Source organism: Cygnus atratus, chromosome 8 (genome assembly GCF_013377495.2).
Source record: "Cygnus atratus isolate AKBS03 ecotype Queensland, Australia chromosome 8, CAtr_DNAZoo_HiC_assembly, whole genome shotgun sequence".
Taxonomy (NCBI): Eukaryota; Metazoa; Chordata; class Aves; order Anseriformes; family Anatidae; genus Cygnus; species Cygnus atratus.
Window position 1 is genome coordinate 26833753 of NC_066369.1, and position 23741 is coordinate 26857493.

General features: G+C 36.2%; 1 protein-coding gene and 1 pseudogene across 1 annotated transcript; one reads left to right on the forward strand and one right to left on the reverse strand.

Annotated features, from left to right (window-relative positions):
* Positions 1–186: 186 nt before the first annotated feature.
* Positions 187–1789, reverse strand: MAGOH (mago homolog, exon junction complex subunit). Its single transcript, XM_035537390.2, has 5 exons — positions 1636–1789; positions 1504–1562; positions 1318–1428; positions 912–994; positions 187–455 (listed from the first exon to the last, which is right to left on the reverse strand). The coding sequence occupies exons 1-5, from the start codon at positions 1766–1768 to the stop codon at positions 356–358; spliced, it is 486 nt and encodes a 161-aa protein (XP_035393283.1). The 5' UTR covers positions 1769–1789; the 3' UTR covers positions 187–355.
* A 200-nt stretch (positions 1790–1989) lies between these two features.
* Positions 1990–23741, forward strand: part of LOC118243444 (nardilysin-like) — a 29344-nt pseudogene continuing 7592 nt past the window's right edge.

Genomic DNA, 23741 nt, shown 5'->3' on the forward strand with positions numbered 1-23741 from the left:
TTTGAACAGGTGAGCTGGCTCTCATGATTTCCAAAGTTGGATAGTAACACAAATTTATCGTCTGCTGTTGCATAGATAGAAAAATGAAATACAGCTCTGTGATACAAATTAAATAACACATCCTGAATGTAGCAGGATAAAAGAAGGGTTAGGTAGTCAGTTTATCACCGAAACTTAAATTAAAAATACAGATCTCACCATTTTATTACGACAGTCACTTACAGTTTGTAAAAAAAAAAAAAAAAAAATCTAACATAAAAGTTTCAGATCTGAAGAAGCAAGGAATTGAAAAAGCATCCCTTCCCCCTCCCCCCCCCCCCCCAGACACCGTAATACAAACTTCAATTTGTTTAATTTAAATTGGCTTAATCTTGAAATGTAGTCCAATAAGACTGAAGACTAGACACTTAAGGTCCTGGACCAGGTAGTAGAATACTCGCAAGCCTTCTGGATCCCTGCAGTGCACAACAAGAAGGAAAAAAAAAAAAAAAAAAGACAAGTTTTAAGAGAACTGCCTTTAGAACTTACACATATAAAGAGCCCATAGCAATATTTTTCAGAGGTAGTCTTAGACATAACAGACTCATTTCATCTGGCGCTGATAAAACTTACAAACCTGGAATGCAGAATGTTTTAAGTCTTCATGCAACGTACACAGGCCAATGCCAGTTCGAAGTCTGAACGTCTAACAGGCGTTCTTATAGTAAGCTTAGCTGTTCAGTGAATTTGAAAGTGTTATGTCAAGTAATGACATTTAGTTCATTATACTGCAACACAGAGCACTTGTACTTTATATTGTTTCAAACTACAAACCAGTTCTGTGTGACAAAATGTACCTAATAACTAGCAAGTTCTAACACAGATAATTACATTTAAAAAAAGGGCAGAAAAAAAAAAAGCAGAATACATACTTAGATTGGTTTACATCGATGAGTGAACCAATTTTTGATGTGGTAAAGGAAATGTGCTCATCACCAATTACTATTTCAAGCTCCTACAAAGTAAAAGATTATGATGTCAAATTAGTACAGTGCGGTATTAATTACAGAAATAAATATTTTGATGTCAAATTACTACATTAGGCTATTAGCTAAAGAAATATTTAAGTAGTAACATGAAGGCTTTTTCATTTTTATTACAAGGGTACTGAACGCCTTATGTTTGTGAATCCTTAATTCTCACAATGAGATTATGATTTAGACAGTACACAAGTTTTAAAATAACATTCATTTACCTCTTTGCTAGAAAGAACGCTGGCAGAAAAGCTCAGTTAGATAACACATGAGAACAGGAACAGCAGCTAGAGCAGACACCGACCTGCCGGCCCACCCTGTCGGGAGGAGGCCACAAAGCATCATCTTCTTTAGTGATTTCGCTGTCATCAATTATCCTCTTCAGCTCCTCCATCACACTCTTGTGGACGTAGGCCTGGAGGCGAAACCCAGCGTGAAAACCCTGTTGTATCCCATCCCACCACACCCCTCACCGGTCCCTTCCCCTCACCTCCTTTCTGATCATCACATCGTTCTTGTAGTTGCTGTTGTTGGCGTAGCGCAGTTTCCCTGTCGGGAGAAGGGCACACATTAACCTCAGCCCCGACCCCCGGGGGTCTCCCCCTTCCCTCCCTCGGCTCACCGTCGGGCCGGAACTCGAACTCGAGGAACTCGTGGCCGAACTTGCCCTTGTGCCCCACGTAGTACCGCAGGTAGAAGTCGCTCGCCATGCTCCCGGCACGCAGCGCGGCCCCGGCGCCGCCCGAGCGCGTCATGGCGCCCGCGTCCCCCCTCCCCGCCCCGCGCTGCCATTGGCCGCGGACGCCCGGCGGAGCGGCCGCTGCGCCCCCCTGCGGCAGGGCCGGCGCCTGCAGCCCTGAGGGCACCCCCTCTCTTCCTCCTCCTCTTCCTCGCCCTGCTGCCGCCATGCTCCCCGAAGCCGAGCCCAACCGGCAACACGAAGCGGTACAGGTGAGGGGCGTCCCCCTCATGCCGCCGCCCCAACGGTCGCTCGGCGCCGTCCCTGTTCAGCGCCGGCGGGGCACTGCGGTACCTCAGGGCTCAGCCCCAGGGTGCACACCAGTTTGTGTGCAGAACTTACCACAGCGACAGCCCGTGCGGTAGTTTTCTGTAAAGTAGTAACCTCTAGGTGCTCTTTTGTGAGGGTTAAGTACCACGTTGGGATGCGTTTTAGGACTTTGCTGGACTAACATAGCAGAGCAAAACATTTGCCTCGTTTTCCCATTTAACTGCTATTTGCTTGGACCTACAGACACTAGTCACTAGGCACACACAAAATAAAGAACAATTCACTGTAGGCTCACCAAGACTGAGGTAAGAGGGAAAGAAAAAAAAGAGATTGAGAAAAAGAGATTGAGAAGTAAAAGTATTCAAGGGTCACACTTGACGTGATCATGGACTCCTAGTGCTGTTCACTCTGCAGTAATAGGTCTTCTCTGTCTCAGTTGGACTGTTTCTATGTGTTTTTTTTTTTTTCTTTTCTTCCAAGGGAGTTGAAGGATATTGAGGGACAATGATAGTAGCCTGGAGAAATCTACTTGCGAATAAAGACTAAAAGCTAAATATGTGCAACCCAGCTAAATGATGTAGTGCACTTTTTCTTAAGTCATGTGCTCATTCAATTTGTATTACAGTTTGTTCTTCTGTAGGATGCAGCACGTGACATGTACTGTGTGCACATAACAGTTCAGGTTTCATCTGCTTAAGAGCAAAAGAAACATTCCAAAAAATGGGTTATTGTAAAATGCACTCATTTAGACAGAGCATGGTAAACACAGAATGCTTGTTTTCCTTTCCCTGCAGTGCTTTCTGTACAGTGTGAAGTCAGTGTCAAAGTTTTCTTTTTAGTAAGGATTTTTTGAGGCTGAAATATCTAAAGGATCATCTAAACATTCAAGCTGCAGATTGCTTTACGTTGGCAGAATGGAACTTGTTATGTTTGGAGCTGTACTCGATGATCTTTGTGGATCCCTTCTGCCTGGTCAGAGATTGTGGACTGAAATTCCTTCGGGAACTAAGGGTAATCATAAACATTGCTTCATGTTACATGTGGAAGTCGCACTTCTTTGTCATTTTGTTTTCTTACAAAATACCCATGAGAAAGACTCTTTAATATAAATGCTGTGTTCCTTCATTGAAAGAAGACTTCAAAATGTGACGTATCTCAACTGTATTGCTTAGTTTACTATTGCAAATTGCATATATATTGTGGTGGTTGATGTGGCCCAAGAGGAATTACAGTATAGAATAAAGCATTGTCACTGAAATTTAAATACCAAATGGATTTATTTATTTATTTTTAAATTTCTGTTCTTTGGCGAGGGGGGATAATTATATTATTCTTAACACTGCTTTTATCCTGCAGGTGTAGACAGAAGGGAATGAACAAATATCAGCAGCTTTAATGAGTAATCAAAAATCAAATCAAATTAAATAGCTTAGTCATCTTCGAATGACTGAATTATTTTATTTTTTTTACTTTGGGCCATGAGCCCATCACAGATTCTACATTTTTTCACTCTGCTGCCCAATTAATTAAATTGAAGTAATCTATTTGTTTTTATCTGTTGTTATCTAATTTTTATCTAATTTACTCACCTGATATGATTCTTTGCCTTCAGTAACATGTTGTTGTTTGGAAATGTAATTATGTAATTAACAACAAAAAACAACAATTTGACAAAAAAGTTTTTCCGCTTTCAAGTTATCCTTCATTCTTAGCAGATCTTCAGTGACATTGTTCTAGAAAGAAGATATGATTCAGTAGTCTAGAACAATTACAGGTAAAGTAGAACTCAGCTCTTCTTTGATGATATAGATGTTTTAAGGAAAATTTACATTGCCCATGTGATTGATTTCACAGGTATATCAAACTACAAAATGGTTTGCGTGCATTACTTATTTCCGATATCAACAATGTGGAGGAAGAATTCTCGAAGAAGAGGGTGGTGCAGAGTCTGAGACTGAAACTGATGATAATGACTCAGGAACAGACAGCAAAGATGACGGAGAAAATTCTGATAACAAGGATGACGAGAAAGTTAAACCTGAGGAGAGTCCTAGTGACTTGGATATGGAAATAGAAGGGTTAGCAGTAGAAGAAGCATGGGCAGAACCAACAGGAAAGAAAGAGGAGGATGAAAGTACAGAGAAAATTGTATATATTTATGTTACAGATTTTGACAGTTTTGGAGTTGCAAATCCTGCCCAGCTTGGAAGGCTACCTCAATAACCTATTCTGGAGTCCTATTTGTCAGTGTACTGTTTTTCTTTAGTAGTTCAGTGCCCAGCTTTCTTGCCCAGGTTTGAGCCTTTATTGCTCTTGTTCCTGGATTCACTGTTTGCTGAATGATTTCCCTAGCATGGCAACAAATTAACAATATTTTTGTCTTCCCTCCTTCCCCCTGTTTGTTTGTTTGTTTTTCTGGTTGGATTTCAGTTACTTCCTTGTCTGATCATTTGTCTGCCAGATAAAATTAAACATTTTTCTTACAAGTTGTTGCAACAATGTACAATGTGTTTTCTTCGCAGTCTGCTACTGCCCTTTGTGTTACTGTTGGCAGTTTTTGTGACCCTGAAGATTTGCCTGGGCTAGCAGGCTTTCTTGAACACAGTATGTATCGTTTCTCATGCTAGGCTTTCTTTTCAGTTTTGAGCTTTCACACTGATTTTGACTTTTGTATCAGTTTTGATGCAATCTTAATATTTTTTACAAATCAAGCTGTTTGTGTAATTTTTAATTGAACTCCAATTTTAATTCTGGTGTGGCTTGATGTGTTTAAAAAAAGTGGCCTGATGTGAATAACAAAGTGATTAGATAGTCAAATAAACTTGAATTTTCTAATGTATGAAAATAAAAAGAATATGAGCATATGTGTAAGATACAACTCAGCTGAAACGTGCACATTTCTGTATTTGTGATGAGTAATGATACTTAAATATCATGTGAAGGTTTTGTAGACTCTAAATAGTTTTGTTAAAATTAATCCTGTTCATTCACAGGTTTTGTGTGTGTGTGTTTTTTTTTTTTTTCCTTTTAAATCAAATGCATATTAAGGCTACAATAATTACTCTATCAAGTCCTTCTGAAACCTTTCTTTCTTGCTAGTATCTCTAACAATTTCCTTGTATGAAACATGTACTAGTCACACACCCTTAAGTGCTCAGAGTAAATTTCAGCCTCTTATCTGTAATCAGAAGTTATTGACAGATAATAAGAAGAATGACATCTTCAGAGTTCTGCCAGGTGTCATTAAAAAAGTGAAGACATCAGCCCATCTTTTGAAGTTAGGCATTCATCAAGGTAATGGTGGTTGCAGAGCAATGATGCAGTATATTATCACAGATTTTCTGTGCTTATTTTAGAGGACTATGAGTTCTTCCTGTCTTGTTGACCTGTAAATGATTTCTTGATTTTTCACTGAATGGACTGAGATAGTAATTCTTTGTTTCTTAGACTTCCTTCAATTGTAGATTTGATGGATTATATTAATTTGTATGTTTGCATGTGTATCTGCTTGGGTCGGTTGTTTTTTTTCCCTGAGTGTTATACTGGAAATTAGCTCAAGACAGACAAGCTTCAGTTCTGCTTGTAAGACAAAAAATATTTTAAATCTTGTTTCTTGTATTCTTAAAAAATTATTGTCTTCCAGAGGTTGTAACTTTGTTCACCACCATGAATGGAATCAAATTCTACCATCTAAATAAGAATTTACTTGATTTTAAAGAGTTTTAATCCCTTTTTACAGAAGTTCAAACTGTGAGGCACACAGCGAAGGAGAGCTGGGCTGTGAACTACTCATAATTTCCAATCCTGTTTCTTTCATTCAGTGGTATTTCTGGGGAGTTTAAAGTATCCAGAATAGAATGGGTTTGATGTGTTCCTGAAGAAACACAGTGGCAGTGGAAATGCTTCAGCTGATTGTGAGCTAACAGTTTTCCACTTTGACATCCAGCAGCAATATTTTAAAGCAGCACTTGATAGGTAATGTGATCACGTCAGATAAATCATTACTTAGATTAAAATACATTATGGCAGTGTGTATTTGCCTAAAGAAACTGAATTAGGTGTTTCTATTTCCATGTTTTGGTCAGATTTAAGTTGGAACTTCTGAACATCTTTTTAGGGGTTAATTCTTCTGAACATCTTCTTAGGGTTAATTATTGCCAATATTAATTTATTACATTTCTCAGTTCCCCAGTGGAGAGGTACTTTGAGAATCTTCTCGAAGTCTGTTCCTTTTAAAAATGGGTTTACTTAGGTTGCTGGGGAGCAATGAGTACTGTGTGATTAAGTCTTCAGATGTAAAGGTTTCCTCTATTCAGGCTAGTGTCATTGGCAGTACCTCTTGTATGTTGGAAGTAATAATGTTTCTCTCTTTCCAGCAGGCAAAATGAAAATATTACCATTTTTCTTTCTGCTTTAGATGGGCTCAGTTTTTCATTCATCCATTAATGATCGGGGATGCAATAGACCATCAGGTTGAAGCTATTGACAACAGTAAGAGTAATATAATTGTAATCTGTCTTTTTTTGAGATTCTCAGCCTGAAGTTCCTGAGTATTTGTATATAAAATACAGTATTTAACCAGCATACTTTCATATTCAATGTTATAAATTCTCATTTACATTTAGAACTTCACTTCAGAAGTAACTTGTATTTAACATTTGGGTCAGTGGAATTTTATGATTTCCCTGAACTTCTTTGAGCCTTCCTCATATCCGTACTTTAGTGGTAAAGGACACTTAGAGTCTGTCATTAAGAATAGTGAGATGTAGTGAGTGTAGAGCAGTAAGAGTAGATAGTAATATTGCAGGGATGACAGTCTTCTTGAAAGCAGTAGTATATTCTGTTAGAAAATCAGAATTACCGTTTGTTTTTATGTAAGGCAAACTTACTCCGCAGAAGCACCTCAAAAGGCATTAATGAAACAAGACAGAATTTTGGCAAACTGAAGTAACAATAGGTTAAAGATGTTCGCTAAAGGAATTGTAAAATGTTTTTTATTGAGGTTTCACAATATACGAAGAGAGGTTGAAGAGTGTCAGTTTTAAAATAAATGTTAAATCACTTTTCTTCTTGTATTGTACATTACAGTTAGGAATACTGAAAATATTAAATCTGGCCAGGTTTGACTGGAAGATATACTTGACTTCAGAATATACCTCATTTTTTTCTTTGTTAAAATTATGTTGTCCTTTTATAGGAATATTGCCTTGAAACCAATGACAATACTGCTGAAATTCTGTAACAGAGTACCAGCTAGCGAAGCCCTGTGATGCAAACAGATGGGAGGTACTACTAGGAAGCCTTGCCAGACCTGGGCATACAATGAGAAAGTTTTTCTGGGGTAAGTTCTGTTTAAAGGACTGGGACAAAGGCATGCCAGCCCTGCTGGGCTTAGTAGCTTGGGCTATTGAATGAAAGCTCCCTGTATCTTTTCCGTCACAATAAAACTCCCTGTCATTCTGTTAATTATGGCACATTTTTGGTAAAATTTTTGAGTTCTTCTCCAGTCTTCTCCCAGTTTATCTGGCTATAGATAGTAACCAAAGTGTATTCATTCAAGAAAAGAGTGTTCTTTTGGAATGTCAAGGGGTTCCTTATAATTAAAATAAGTAGTTAAAAATACTGAATTCTTGACCAGCGTTTCATGGGTTTATCCAGACTCTTGGTAGTAGCTGTATAAATCTGAAATGTTTTTTATTTTTTCAGGCTTGAACATTCACAATTGCATTTTTTATGCTGCCTAGATTTCCATTTATTTTACTGAATTTGCATTCTACAAAATATCTAAAAGTTAGCAGAAGAGTCCTACCAATACAGAAATAGCTAACTGATTGCTTTCTTAACTTTTACAGGTAATGTGGAGACATTAAAACATGGGCCTAAAAAAAGTAACATTGATATTTATACAAGGTTGAAGGATTTTTGGCAGAACTATTATTCTGCTCCTTATATGAACTTGGTTGTTCAATCGAAAGGTAATACCAGGAATAAGCTTTGTATATTCCTCCTAAGTAATTTCTGTTTTGACTTCAGGCCCAGAGCTTTTTATGAGAGAATGACTCCACCATAATTGTCTAAATTGTTTTATAAACCTTTTTGGGAATACCAGTGCTTAATGCAGTGTTGTTTAAATTATTGTGTTGGAATGAAAATCAAACCAGAATGTAAGTTATCCTGAGAACTAGCATTTAAATTTATCTGAGAGTTGGGAACCAGCTGAGTTCTGTATAATAATTTTGACGTATTTTATAATGAGAGCATTTTCTGGGCAAGATAATTTTATTTCTTTTTTTCTGTGTGGGTATTAGGGGTTTTGTCTTCTTAAAATAAATGTCCTGTTTCATGGCATTATAATAGTCAGCATATTGCTAACACACTGTTTGGGTTATCTTGACACATTCATTATCGAAAGTCATGCTACATTTAAATGTGTTGACTTAAGGTTTTATTTGTGAAAGACAGAAATGTGGATTGTAGTTCTAGTTCTTCAGCTAAAAGCATATACAAGAAGTGATTGTTCTGTCTCTGAAGACAGTATCTATATAAATATACACATTTTTAGTACTATTACTTTAAATATAGAAGGGCTGTAGTATAAGAATATGTATATCAAATCTTGATACTGATTTGTAACTGTTTGTTTGTTTGCTTGGTTTGGTTTATTCTAAGAGGAGCAAAATTTACATGATTTTCATTTCTGACCTATGGAGAACAAGTGTCTATGGGACTTGTTGAAGCTGGAGAAATCAGATGAACATGCTGTGAATATTTCTACTTGGTTCTTTCTTGTGTCAATGTATGTGGCCAAAAGCTCTAATAAACCTACTTTGGATCCCTAATTTAACATATTTTTAAGTTTGCAAGATTTATGAATTGCTTTTACTTTCCTGAAAACATGCTCGTGCCCTTTGAAAAGATGTATTTCTGTTTTTTTTTTCTCCTCACTAGAAACTTTGAACACTTTGGAGAATTGGGTGACAGAAATTTTTTCACGGATTCCAAATAACTAAGATTCTTTTTTGATATTTCTCATGTCTGTAAGTTGTGAAACTAGGTTCTAAGCACGCAAAATTGTATGCAGTTGCTTTTCCTTGCATCTACAGAGGTTTTGATTCTTACTGATCGTCTTGTCAAAGAAACTATTTTCACTGACTAAATTAAGACATCATCATCTTTGAAGCTTGAAGAATTGCTAGCTTTGAAGAGTAACAGTGATGTGGTACAAATGAATCCACATCATTATATTTTATTTTCACAAATTAAGAAATTAAATATTACTTATTTAAATTACTTTTTTTCATGGTGGAGTTGTTGCTTCAACTTGCACATAATATTATTTGCTCTTATTTTAAAATGTGTGTAGTTTTCTCACTTCCAAATCTTAGTTATTTGTAAAGTCTAACTGTAACATGTGGAAGCTTGTTTCCAGTGGTTTCTTCTGAGATACAGAAAGAATCTGGCACATCTTGACTGAAGTTAGCCTTTGTGAATTGTCCTCTAGGTAGTTCCCACAAAATATTGGTGTGACATAAGAGGTACCTTATGTCAATGCACATTTCAAGCTCTTCAGTTAGAAATTGGCTAAGGGCTTTATTCTATTCACATATTTCTGTGGAAGCTGATTTTGTTTATACAAATCTGCTAAACTGTTTGAAGGTTCCCCCAGATGGCAGGGAGCAAAGGTATTTATTTAACCTTCAGCCCACAAGCTTCCCGTAGGGGAGGGTTATGCCTACAAGAAGGCTGTACATCTGAAATAGTCAAAGGAGTGTTGAAAATATTACATCTTTAATTGGAATGCCCAGGTTCTGGTCCATGTCACTTGAAAGGATATCTTAGTTCTCTCAAACAGTTCAAGATGATACTTCAAAGCTGGGCTACTAAGCAGCTACTGCTTACTTCCATGTGGCCTTGCTTTGTGTACAATAAACATTGTGCTATTTTTTTTTATTTTCTTTAAAGTGGTTTACCAAAACCAAGTTTTGATCATCTGACAGACCCTTTTGACACACCAGAATTTCACAAACTTTATAGAGGTGAGAGACCTGGGTCAGTTTAACATTTTACCTTTAGAGACATGTTCATACTGCACTGAGTGGACCTCACTAACATTCTCTGTCATGCTTTGACAAGAAGCCAATTTGGATTTTCTTTTTAACCTTCTTTACCTGTGTGTCTACATACCTTTTAATTGTTCTTTTATTTCTTTTTTCTTTGATTCTGGTATGTGGTTCTTTCCTTTTCTGTTATTCTGTAAGAAGAAAACTAGTCTACTAGGTCAGGAAATCCAAACATAAGGCTTCATTAGCAAACAGGTAGAGAGACCTCTGTTATTTCCTGACTTCTCACAGAAAACTGCCAGACCTTCCTTGCTCCCCGCATGCATCAGATTTTCCAATGTCTACAGCCATTTGAAAACTTCTTTCAAGAAAAATACATTGCTTTCTTCATGCATAGATAATAGGACCTTCAAGCAGTCTTTGATCTGGTGGATGCAGAAGTACTGTCCATTGCCTGTGCAATCCTTATTTGTAAAACCTTTGTATAATTTTCAGGGTTCCCTAGCAAGAAGCAGGCATAGGCTCAACTTTCAAGAGAGCCCTTGCAGAGAGACTTTATTTGCAGGCGATGAGTTAAATTCATTCAGGGTTGCCATGGCAACCTTTTCTGCTGTATCCAGAAAAAGATTGCTTTATCAGTAAGCACACCCTTTCACAATACCCGTCCTTCACTTTTGTTCAGGGGTCTCATAGCTATTAGGAGCAATAGATAGGCAGGCCTCAAATTAGCAGTGTCTTAGGCTCTCTTGTGCATCTTTGATCACTAATGCTCTTCCTCCCTCATCTAAACGTATACCAGTATTTATTTTCTCCACGTCTATAGTTTTTGGCAAGGGACTGCCCCTTCCATATTGCATAAGGGCATATAACTTCAGATTTTGGGGTTTGAGCGCTATTATTTATAGCTACATAATACAATTCTCAGTCCTGCTACTCTTCAGTCCGCTCTCCCTGATCGCAAAGGATACTTGTTCACTTTTTGCAAGAGCCTGCTTTGTTGTGCAAAACTGTTCATCTGCCCCTAGGAGCTGTCAGATTGGTTCTGTGTCACGTTGCTGGCAATTTCTCAGTGATAAAAAAGAAAATAGGAGTACGGAAACCTAAACTGAGATGAAAATGATGATATTGACTGCAATAAACTAATCCCCTTCCAGAAGTGAGGGAGTTATTTCTCTGCATATGGATCTCATAATAAAGCAATTTGACTCTCTCACAGATAATTATACTTTATTTGCAGAAAGTCAGGATTACTGTGACTTTTAGTCTATCCTATTAAGCCATGGGATAGCATATAAGCCATACGTATTGATGACAGTTTAACAGAGCGGTGGATGGATGGCAGCTTAATGAATTAGTGTGTATATTTTATATATTTCCACGTACACAAGTGCATATGCATTTTTTTCTTCATCAAACAAATTATCTTGCTAACAGATGGTTCTTGGGATTAAAAGTATTGGAAATAATAACACGTTTCTATTTTTGATGAATAAATGTATTTTACAGTTGTCCTGGTCAGTAACATCCATCTGTTGAATATTATTTGGGCACTGTCCCCACAAGAGAGAAATCACAGGTAAAATGATGTTTAGACTGTCATTACGTTAATTATGTAATTACCGTTAATTTATATTATATATTGATTTCATGCTGTTTATAAAACAGTTTGTGTTGGGAATCCAATAAATGATCAAGAACTCATATCATGGTAATACCACTAAAAAGAATAATTTCAGGTAATATATTTCATGCTTCTGGTGCTTTGAGAATAGCATCTAAAATAGTGTTCAGTAAGGTAAAATAAGGTAAAAGGTTTTTGTTGTTGTTGTTTGTTTTTGTTTTGGAACCAAGGATTATGTGGATTTTAGTCACCTTTATTAAAGATACTAGTAAAGATACTACTTTTCTGAAGTATATTGGAGACAATTCCATTTATTATTTCTTCATTTTATTATTACTTCCACTGAGAAGCACTAGGAACTAAATAAAGGGCTTAGTGTATGGCACAATTTGACACCTGCAGCGTATGTGTTTGAATCATGTCCAGTGGCCTTTAAAACTGGAGTTAGGGGTCTGGGTTCCCTCCTTAGCAGGGTGATCTAAGGGACTTTTACCCAAGCTAACACAGAGCTAATCAACAGGAGCTACAAAGCAGAACTGTATGTCTGAAATCTTGGTTATGTACCCGAACTGTGACAGCAAGTGAGATCTTTCCTACAGCTCCAAATCTAGAGTCTGGAAACTGTTAGTGATGACTGTCACTAGAAGTTCTCTATCAAAGAAAAGTGAAATGTTCATTCTTTTCAAATTTTCAAGGATTTTTTTTTTTCTTTTTGCATTGTAACTGTTACCTAATCATTTTTCTAGGGTAAAGCCACTGAGCTATATCTCCTGGCTGGTAGGACATGAAGGCAAAGACAGCATTCTTTCTTTTCTTAGGAAAAAGTATGTATTTTGTATTTTTAAAGTGTGCGTTGGGGAAAACAATATAATTTGCCAAATTTTAAGCAATGTCCATAGTTCCTTTTAATTTTTACCATTACTATGTGATTTAAGTGATGCAAAACACTCAATTAAGGTACCATATGTGTTTTTACTTCTAAAAACAACAATTATAACAGGAAGATTTTCTGACTTTGTTAACATATTCATGAGTACATGCTGCTCTTGTTCTAAATTAAAAATATATATTTAATATTATGATATGTTGAATGTAGTCTGGAAGGATGCCCGCCTTGCAGATTTTTAATTTGAAAGTATTTGACATGGTAGAGAGAAACATCTCTTTGGCTTAATCAGTTAGGATTAAATTTTAAAGCAGATTTCACTGAACCGAGATAAACTTTAACAATGAGGTGATACTTCAGGGAAGTTTTTAACTGGAGTAATTAAGACTGGATTTAACTATTCAATAGGCTTTGGGCTGTCACCTTATCTGGAGGAAATGCTGAGACAGGATTTGAGCAGAACTCCACTTATTCTATCTTCAAGATTTCTATTATTTGACTAGTGAAGTTTATGAGCATTTCTATGAGGTAAATTTCATTGTAATTTCAATATGTTGCCATTTTGCCATGCAGATTTCCAAAGAAGCTACTTGTTTGTCTACCTTCAGGTTGCACGTGTTGTATTCCAATTTATGAAAATGTTGCAGAAAGTGGGCCCAGATAAAAGGTAACTCTTGAATCCAGTGCATCATCATAATTGCAGTAGAAAAAAAAAAAATGACTGAAGATTCTAACCTTGTATATGGCTATCCATTCCACTTAGATGCGTATTATTTAAATACTAAGGAACACCCTTGTCCCCATGTCCTCTGTCACCTGCAGCTCTTTCATCTTCCATGTTCTGCTAGAGACTAGCTTCTACTGTGACCAAACTTAAAACTGATAACTCAGCTTGGTCATCCAACAGGGAACAGAATAGCTTTAAAACTTTAAAGAAAGAGGTGTTGCTAATGTAACTCATTTAGTTAAAAAATGAAAAGGAGCATCTCGGGCAAGTAGCTTGAAACACAACAGAGGATTGAAGAGCTACCTCCAGTGGCTTTGGATAGTCTGAGGACAGTAATCTTTTCAGCTAGCTTAGCTGCATTTTCGAAAATTCCTTTAGTTGGAAATCCAAACTACTAACTGAAAATCTCGTTTTCAAAGGGTTTGGTAAAGGTTCCCCTAAATGTTGCAATCTGAGAGTGATCTCAAATGTTTCCAGTCAGGCAGTAGGTATAACTTTGAATTGGAATCACAAGTTTTAAGTTCTTGTTTCCATTATGTTTTCTGTTTAACTATTTAACTGTTACTTCTCTGAAAAAATGGAGGAAGCTAGTAATCTGTAGGACTAATTAGATTTGTCTGAAAAATCTTCAATGTTTTGAGCTTTCAGACTGAAAGGAGTTATCTGCATATTTCTAGTATACTGCATTTTTCCCTTGTGTTATCTTAAGAAAGTATTCAATAGAGATATGGTACTTTTTGACTCAAATATTCAGTTTTTTGCCTAGAATTGTCCTCTTATTTGTCTCTAAAGAAATGTAACAGTATAATGAATAAAAATTTTTCACTTACAGAATCTGGAAAGAGATTCAGAAGATAAATGACAATGAATTTTCTTTCCGGGATCAGGTACTTAGCTCTTTTTCAGCTCTTATGTATAAGAATATCAACTCTGAGACACATTTTTTTTATAAATTCTGTAACTTTAGACTTTCACTGTGTGCTCTCTTACAGTAAATGGAATTAGAATTTTCCATTTAAAGACATGTTGGAAGAAAGATTACTTCTTAAACAGAAAAGCATCACATTTAAGATAGAAAAATGATAGCCTTTATGACTTTTAAAGCTTTCCTATTAAAAGATGCCTCATAATGCATCTTGAATAGTCTCTGATACTTTCCAAAAGGGATCTTACTCTTGTGGGGTTTTGTTCCTCCCCATTTCATTTCTAATTTTAAGCTTTTAAGATTCTTGTGTCCGCTCCATTCTTGTGTCAGTGCATGTTTCTTTGCACAAGTAGAAGTCATCTCCTCTGTAAAGCTTTCTATAAATTTATTTTGTTTCTTTACTGAGACACACACTCTTTACCATGTGTCTGTGTGGTTCCTTACTCAGAGTACTAATGCTGATTATTTTATATGTTCCTGCAATATGGATTATTAAAGTTTGAAATGGAAATCTTTTGCAAAATTGACACTTCAAATTTTTACTGACTTTTTGCTGAACCGATGATTAATTTCTAGAAGTATTTTAACACATGGAACACCCTTCTAGCGTGCAGTTAATGTGCTTATTTTAGGTTGAATTAGGTGGTTTATTTCTCTCAATTTTCATGCTGAAAATCAGAGCTGATCAGGCTCATAAAGGTTCTAAGTTTCTCTCAGAATTAAGATTTCAGTTGGACCTGAAAATTACAACAGCATTTTTTCTTCTTCAGATACTGTTATTTATCAACCATAGGATTCATGGGTGCAGCTTGAATCCAACCTCTTTTTATAGTAGTTGTGGTGTGTGCATGTGTGTTGTCTTTGACTAGTGTGGTTGGTCAGCAAGTAAGGCTCACTTGAACTCTTTCCCCTCTCAGTATTATTGTTCATGCTCTCCTTAACCTCTTCATATCTGTTCTATTTATTGAAATTCATGTGTAGGGCTCTGAAATATGAGCAAATACCAACTTTCTTGGCATCATAAAAAATCTGCCTGTGAAGCCTTGTTGGACAACTCGACTTTCTGTAATGGTCCCAAGCACAGATGTTGCTGTGACATGCTGCTTTGAGGGGAAAGCACATTTTTAAAGTAAGCGTGTTTCAGTAGTGGGAATAAATTCTGGCTTGGGATCTTGGCAGTTCTGGTACAAGTGTTTGTGCTTTTAAAAGTCATGCAAAAAGATTCTGAAAGCTCTTGGATTTATATGTGCACCAGGAGAAGGAGAATCATGAGGAAGTGTTCATAACACATTTGGAAGGTATGAAAAAACGAAATGTATCTACTACATCTCTAGAGATCTACTAGAATTTTGGTCATGGGAAGGTGGGGAAGATATAGTGGGGGAGACGTGCCCTCCCAAAGCACATAGTAGCATATCCTTTTTATCTTCCTATGGACATATCTATAATCAAGTAATCTTTTTATTTCTATTATCGTTATGAAAGCATCAGATAGAAACTTGTTTTGAATATGATCCTAACTACATGGGCAAAAATGATCCTGTCTTAGAAATTTTTCTTTGATTTGTTGCAAGGGTGGCTGCTTAATGTATTGGGCAATCAAAGTTAGAAAAGCTCTGTATAGCACCAAAAAATGTAAAATAAATTGATGTTTGAGTTGTTAATGACATGAAACAAAAATTTATTCATTTTCCAGATTGATCCAATTAATTATGTTGAGAATATTTGTGAAAACATACATCTTTTCTGTAAGCAGGACTTTCTGACAGGAAATCAACTCCTGTTTGACTACAAACCTGAAGTGAGTGGACCCACAGCTTTGAATATATGTATTTGAGATAGAAAGATTTAGTATATTGAAAGTATTGAGTGAAATTGAAGGATCTTTACTAAGTATTTTTTTGTGCGTGTATTTGAAGTTTAAGTTTCTTCATCATTGATATAGGTAATTGCCGAAGTCCTTGAACTATTCTGCCCTCAGAGAGCCAATCTTTATCTGTTGTCTACCAACAATGAGGGAAAGTGCCCTCTAAAGGAGAGATGGTTTGAGATGCAGTACAGTGTAGAAGGTAAAAGCCTTTGAAGAATTTAGATTTTTTTTTTTTTCTAAATGGAAATTAAAGCTATTAGAAAGGTAAAAGAGTAATGCCTAATAACACACATCTAGATATGTGAGAAAGAAATTTGACTAGTCAGCCTTTATGATCTCTAAATGAGTTTTAATTGCTAACCTGACTGTATGAATGTGGTAAAGGGATTGAGTGTTTTTGTGGATGTTCAGTAGCAATTTCCTTCTACATTTTTTTTTGGGGTAAATTAGCCTACCTAACCTTAGGGGCCAGGGATCTTCTATATGGGAGAACAGAATTTTCTGCTTAAGTAAATAAGTAAAGAGATGAAAACACAAGCAGCGCATATAGCAGAATTTTTTGGTAACTGAGAAAGGTAGTGCATATGATTTTCAAAGTTTGTTTGAAAACAAATTTTAAAAGTGGCTTTGTGTGCTTCACAGACATTGAGCAATACTGGGCTGCTGTGTGGGCCTTTGACTTTGAGTTAAATCCGGACTTGCACCATCCAGAAGAAAATGAATATCTAGGTAAGAAACCTGTACCTGATTGAATTCTGTCATTGTTTTATTCCCTAGCTTGTTCTGCATGATAGTGAGTAATATCTGAAAAATGGTCTGTGCATTTTCAGTATTTCTATGGCTATAGAAAGATGTTTATTTGTGTTAAATTTTGGTAAAGGTTTTTACAAATTTCAGTTTTTGAATCAAATTCTATCTGTCTTTGTTTCTTTACTGTATTTTAAGGCAGTGTAGGCCTTTTATTACTTAAAGAGGTATTATTTTTTTCCTTTTCTATCATTCTATCTGACATTGTTTCTTTACTGTATTTTTAAGGCAAAGTGAAATAAAACAGTCTTAATGCATTCATAATAATCTGTAATTGGCTAGAAAAAATCTGAGGTTGCTTTATTGGTTTTGGCCAGCCACACTGTTATAGAAAGATGGCACAATCAGAAAGAATACTAGCATTATTTTGAATAATCGTCTATTTGCACTTTGCTTGAAGATTGGTATATTGGTCAAATTATTGCTGTGGGGCCTAATTAACTATTTCTGTGTCCAAAGAGTTGTATACAATTAATTTAATATAAGGACATAGAAGAGAGGGGAAAAGTCTGTTTTGAAAATAGCGTACTTGGATGGTGAATCTGAAGTTAACAAGCTGTGTGTTGTGTTTCTGTGTTAGCCACTGACTTCTTCCTAAAGGCACCTGATTTCCCAGGGGTAGATTATCCAGTGAAAGTTCTGAATATACCACAGGGATGCATGTGGTACAGGAAGGACAATAAATTCAGGAAACCTAAAGGTAACTAATGTATTAACAAATGTGCAAAACAAAGTGTTCTCCAGGTTCCAGTAAACATTGTACAGTCTCCTTTTTTTTTTTTTTTTTTTTTTTGCCTTTGTTAAATAGATTGTTAAGCAGATGGCTTGTTATATCGAGTACCTTTTTCTAAGACAAGTCTGGAGAGAGATGTTAATGCAGAACTGCAGTGGTTTCATTTATATAGCCAGTGATATCCCAGCCTTTACTGCTTTTGCCCTCTGGGCCCCTAGCCCAAATATCCACTACTCTTCCAGCACCTGCATCTGTGGATTGCTAGCCTATCTGGTCTTTGACTCAACTTTGAGGGAGATTGTACAGACCTGTGATGGTAACTGCAGAAGCTCCTATGCTGAGGTTAGGAAAGGTGTGCACGTTTTGTCCTCTCTGGTTACATAAAACTCTGCATATTGGATTTAGGAAGAAGAAAAGAGCTTAAATGCTTGCCCAATCACTTTGTATCCTGCAGTGGAATAGGAAAGGTCAAGCAATAACTTATGTTCTAAAGGAAGACTTCAGTACAATAGAACTGGTTTATTTAATAGTAAAGAAAAGGTCATGTCTTTTGTTCTTTTACTCTCACATAAATTGATTTTGTAAAGTTGAAGTTGGTTTATTACCATTTTTTTCTATGACTTTGTTATTCCAGTATTGGAGAAAAGGTCATCTTCTTAGTGGGTACCTGCTATTCCATGGTCCATTAAAACCACATTATTTCTGTTGAAGCTAAAGTGTTGTTTTTTGGTTTTGTTTTTCTTTTTCATGTTTTCACCTAACTTCACCTTTCCCCAGCTAACCCAATTCCTACTGGGTACTTTGTCATGCAGTCTAGTGTATCAGAGGTGTCTGCGTATGATCAGAGCTTTGTTGCTCAGTTGTGTTATTTGGGTTATAGAAACTTGAATGTCTCAATTTATGCTAGCCTGATGTGTTACTTAGATTAACACAGTTTTGGTTTTTTTTCCACTGTACAAGAGCTTGAAGAAATTCCCACTCTATTATCTTTCCTTATGGGAGTGAATTGCAGGATCTATCTTAAAGTCAAGTGTCAATAGAACGTTGTGACTAAGTATTGGCATTCTTATTGATTCTTTGAACTCTGACTCAACATGAAGCTGCTTTAAAAACGGAAAGCCCCTCTAATAAATCAATTTCCCCCCTCCCCCCCTTTTTTTAAGGGGAAAAAAAAGTACTGCTTTCTAATACAGATCTGACTTTAAAAGAAAAAAAAGTGGGCCTCTCAGGAGTTAAAGCATCTGGAAGGAAGGAACCAATCTGGGGACTGCAAGTGTGGTAGTAATTTAAAAAAAAACACACCAAAAAAGTTCCCAAGAAACTCCACCCCAGAACCTTGCAACCCTTCCTTCTCCCTAGACATTTATATTTTCTCTGTATACTCAAAATATATTCTCTGGAGTCACCGAAACAATAAAAAATAAAACTATATTACCATTATTAGTGTAGTGATATTCTATATCTGATATACTTAAGTTCTTACTGAGAATCTTTTTGATGTATCTTTTTTATATACTGTAAGAGTATTTTTTTGTTGTTGTTTCAGAGGCCTTTTTATTGCTTTTGACATAGAGGGGTAACTCTCTATGTCAAATATCTGTGCCTCTGTGGTATTAGTGCCTATAAAGAAAATCAGAGCAGATAAAGTCTTGAGCAATTTAAAAACTGAATAAGTACAATCTGTTTTCTCAAATGGTCAAACTCCAAGTTCTCTTTAAATTTAAAAGTAGCTCAAAGTATGTAAGTTGGTGAAAAAAATGGAACTGTCTAGAAGAAAGCTATTCAGAAGTATTTGCATTCTTGAATTGAAGCTGACATTGTTTCTGCAGTTGTTCCCTTCTTTCTCTCTCTCTCTCTTTTTTTTTTTTTCCCTCTCAGCTTATGTACATTTCCACCTAATTCCCCTCCACAGGTACAACGGTCTGCAGAGAGGTAAGAATATCTCTCTGTCATCTGCCCAGCAGACTAAGGCAGAAAATTAAATCTTTGATAAAGTAGTAGCAATTGAAATGTTCGATACAGATTAAAGATCCCATTCCTCTCGTTTAATTTGCTCTGTTGCTCAGTAGTTATATTTTGAGGAGGTAGGGAAAGGAATGTTTTTGCAGGAAAATGGAATGCATACTAGATGTTAGTGCAGCTGACTCAGAATGAAAATAGCTTATAACCCTTACGGTTATAAGAATTATATCAGAGTAGTCTGCTAGAACAGAAAGTTCATCAGAGACTGCTGGAATGGGCCATCAACTGTGGGCAGCACATTCAACAAACTGAGAGATCTCTAGTGTGTAGCTGTGAAAGAAACTGATGCAGAACAGCACTAAAGTGTGTAAATTACTGAGTTCTGCTTGTAACTCTATAAATATATTGCATCCCCCTTTGTGCAGCATGCCTGCTAACCTTTGATCAAGACTGTCTGCTGTAACAAGATGGATAGTAGTTCTGTTGTAAGATCACTACAGAGCTTCAGGAAAGGGAGAATCATTTATTTCAAATATCTTCAGAAGCCTTTATTTCACCAGACCTCAACAGTGTAGGTTTTGAAATTTTAACAGAAATGCTTGATTTTAATATGGTGGGCATTTCACAATTCTTAACCATCACGAAAGATTCCTTAAAGTGATAAAATGTGTTTACACCTGTTTTGACTCCATCACAGACACTTCCATTTCAGATATAGCTGTGAATCTTCCAAGTGTTGTCTTTGCAGCTACCTCTAACACATTTTTTAGGCTTGTTAGTATATAGCAAACAAATTTTACTGAGTGTTAATATAGTCCTTAAAAATTAATTTTTTTCCTCTTCCTCTGATACACAACATTTCTGAGTCTCATGCCAGAAAACCTAGAAGACATCTTTGTGTGTAATACCTAACTAGGTGCTTCAAGCTCTTACCCTTGAACAACAACTTGTTCTTAGAACTATTGGATTGAATGTTTCTTTCTTTTCTATGTTGATTCCCACTCTAACTTCCTTTTTCGTTCATGTAGTGTAGTCCTTCTAGATATTTTTGTAAGTATCCTGTCTCTGAATCTGTCAGAACCAGCATGTGGAGCTGATATTGCTAAACTGGAGTACAAACTGGTGGCTGGAGAGCATGGTTTGATCATTAGAGTGAAAGGATTCAGTCATAAGCTACCTGTAAGTCCTAATGTCATCCTTAATAGAGCTCAACAAATCATATGTTGAGCATTATTTTCTGTTAGTCAGAAGCCTGAAATGCTTACTTTTACGCTACAGTTCATTAATTAATAGTTCTACCTAGTTTTAAAGTCTACTGAGGGATAATGGTTTTGCGTGTAGTAAAGAACCATGTGCATTTTTCTCCTCAAAAACTGTAAGATTAGTGAGGTAAAGACTTATAGTTTAGGTTGGATACTTTATGACATGAACTGTAAAAAGAATGAGTGTGGAGTAAAGAAGACTAAATACAAAACAATTGGGTTTTAACTAAGTCAAGGTTTTTTTGCATGCAGTAAGAAAGAAAACCAAATGCAAGCTTAAAAATACTGAGATCTGATGTGAAATGTATAATGCAACTCTTCTCAGTACAAATCTGATTTTAACTTATGCTTATTATATGAAAGCCTCCCATGACTTCCTCTAACACAAGTGGTCTAAGAACTGGGAGCATGGCAAGCGCCAAACAGCACATATGTGTGTGGGGCATAATGTTTGATGGTGGAAGGGGTAGGCAGCTGGGGAGGAATAATTAGTCACAACAGCAAGCTGGGACAATTCATTTCAATACAGCTGTTAAAAAGTGCTTTCCTAATAGCTATTCAGTTCTGTATTTTTAAGTAGATGGTAACCGCTAGAGGCACAGTTGTGTTGACTAGCCTTCCCTGTCTATAAGAAGTGTCATTGGCACAGATGGATCTCCACCAACTGGTACTATGAAGGGAGCAGTTGCAAATATGTTCACTGATCAACTGCTTCTAGTTACATCAGTAAAATAAAGATGTGTCTGTAATATGGATAAGGTTTTGATAGTGTGGGAACCTAACTCTGGCTGTGGAATTCTCATGCTCCTAAATGATCTCAGCTAGAGACCAAGAACCATGTGTTGTCTGTGGACTAATGGACCTGTATAGAACTTTGGTTACTAACTGCAGTTTTACTCTCAGTTTCCAAATTATCAGATTTGGTTTTCACATGCTTTTCAGTCATCTCAGGGATGGCTGCTTGAGAGAAAAGTCAAACTGTGTGAGAGTGACTACTGCAACTAATTATTCAGATACAAGGAGTTTTTTAGGAGCTTTGGGAACAAAATTTAGATCTTAGTATAGGACATGAAAAACCTAATGTAAGAGATTCTTGTCTTTACATGCACTGGGTATAGTTTACTGGCATCTCTGAAGTCCTGGATACATTTTGACTCTGAGAAAGGGCTGAAAGGAACTAAAGGAGCAGAATGAATTTTCATCCCTCTGTAATGTTTTATTGGAAGACTAGAGGTGAACAAGATATTTGTATACTCTGCAGGATGTTATACGAGAAGATTTCACTGTCTATATTTCACACCAGTATGAGTAGGTCATTTCTCTCTTTATGGCTCCCCATTTTCAAGTAAAGAAATTCCATTTTAATTTCTTGGCTATTTTAAGTTAAATTTATTAATGTATTTTATAATAAGAGAGAGCTATTCAGTTGTAAGTACTCTTGCTAAAAAGATTTGTATGGTTTTAGCAGAATTGTTGCCTGACTGATGTGCAGTGACTGTGATGTGTCCTGGTAATGGATTATTTATTTTTAAATAATTGATACATTTATTTAAGATTTTGCTTTTTAAAAATATATATAATTAATTTGTTGCCTGGAGAAAGTATAGGAGGTTTAAATACTGTATTTTTGAATGCTCTGTTATGTCTCGCATTTTATTGATTTGAAAAGAACCAAGTTGTCCTTCTCATAGTGTGAATGGCTCAGGAAATAATATTTTCTTTACAGTTACTGCTTCAGCTCATCAATGACCGTTTGTCTGACTTTAGTTTTACTCCAGCAGTCTTTGAGATGATTAAAGAGGAACTAAAAAAGACTTACTTCAATATGCTCATCAAATCGGAGGTGTTAGCCAAGTGAGTATCTGTGGGAAAGGCTTAATTTTAGGGTAGTGGTAGGGAAAAAAAAGGCAATCATCTTTGTTCTTCCTATGTTGTCATAGTAGCGTAATATAGTTGCTTGAAGAGTTGCCTGTCTTTTTATCAGAAATTACCATGCAGTTCTTTGCATACTCTTGCTGAATATAGTGAATGTCAGCACAATAATTATATGTGAGCACAATTTTCAAACTGCCAAATATTTTTGCTTTATACTAAGTACCAAGACTAATGATCAGGTGCCAGAAGCTGACATGAATTCACATATTAAAATAGTTATCCTGTATATTTTTTTTCTTGTTTGCTTGCATTTTTTCTGTCAACAGCACCTGTGTGTATGTACTCTGAGGTTAAAATTCCTCATTAGATTACCGAATCTTCTGAATGAGTGTCAGCTGGGGTCATTCCACTCCCAGAGTTTCAGCCCAGCTGCCTTTTGCTTCTTTCTAATTGCCATTGGTGTCACTCACATTTCATGCTCTATCTTTATCAGTACTTCTTTCATTCTCTCCAGAAGGAAACTTTATTTTTACTTTGCTTATCAGTTAGACAGCCTCTGTTTGTTTCTATAAAAGAAAAAAATGTTAAAGAAGAGGAGATACTTGAGGTCTGCTGCCCCACAGGTAGGGATAAGTAGACAAAACTGATACTACATAAGATTTGTGTCAGCCAGCAAAATTTCTGCTTGATTTAGAAAGGATAGTTTACTGGAGTCAGAGCTTTTTTGTAGTTGAAAAGCAGAAAAGGTACCTAGAATTTTCTTCCATAGATCAATGGAAACCACATTGCGTAATCTTTAGAGAAAAGACAGTAGCTAGCACTGTATGAATATAATCTGACATCGTGTTTGATATTCTGTGAATCTGATGACGTAAATATTCTGCTAGCACTGTGTGCTGATTTTTCTCAAAGGAGAAAATATTAATCAAAATGAGATAGGGCTGTAGTTTCCTGATCTGCAGGAGCAGTTAGAGGTTGCTCCTCTTTGGCC

Coding starts and splice junctions, on each gene's coding strand:
- MAGOH (XM_035537390.2), bottom strand. CDS start 1,768: ATGACGCGCTCGGGCGGCGCCGGGGCCGCGCTGCGTGCCGGGAGCATG. Junction 1,563..1,635: donor GTTCGAGTTCCGGCCCGACG/GTGAGCCGAGGG, acceptor TTCTCCCGACAG/GGAAACTGCGCTACGCCAAC. Junction 456..911: donor ATCGATGTAAACCAATCTAA/GTATGTATTCTG, acceptor TGTGCACTGCAG/GGATCCAGAAGGCTTGCGAG.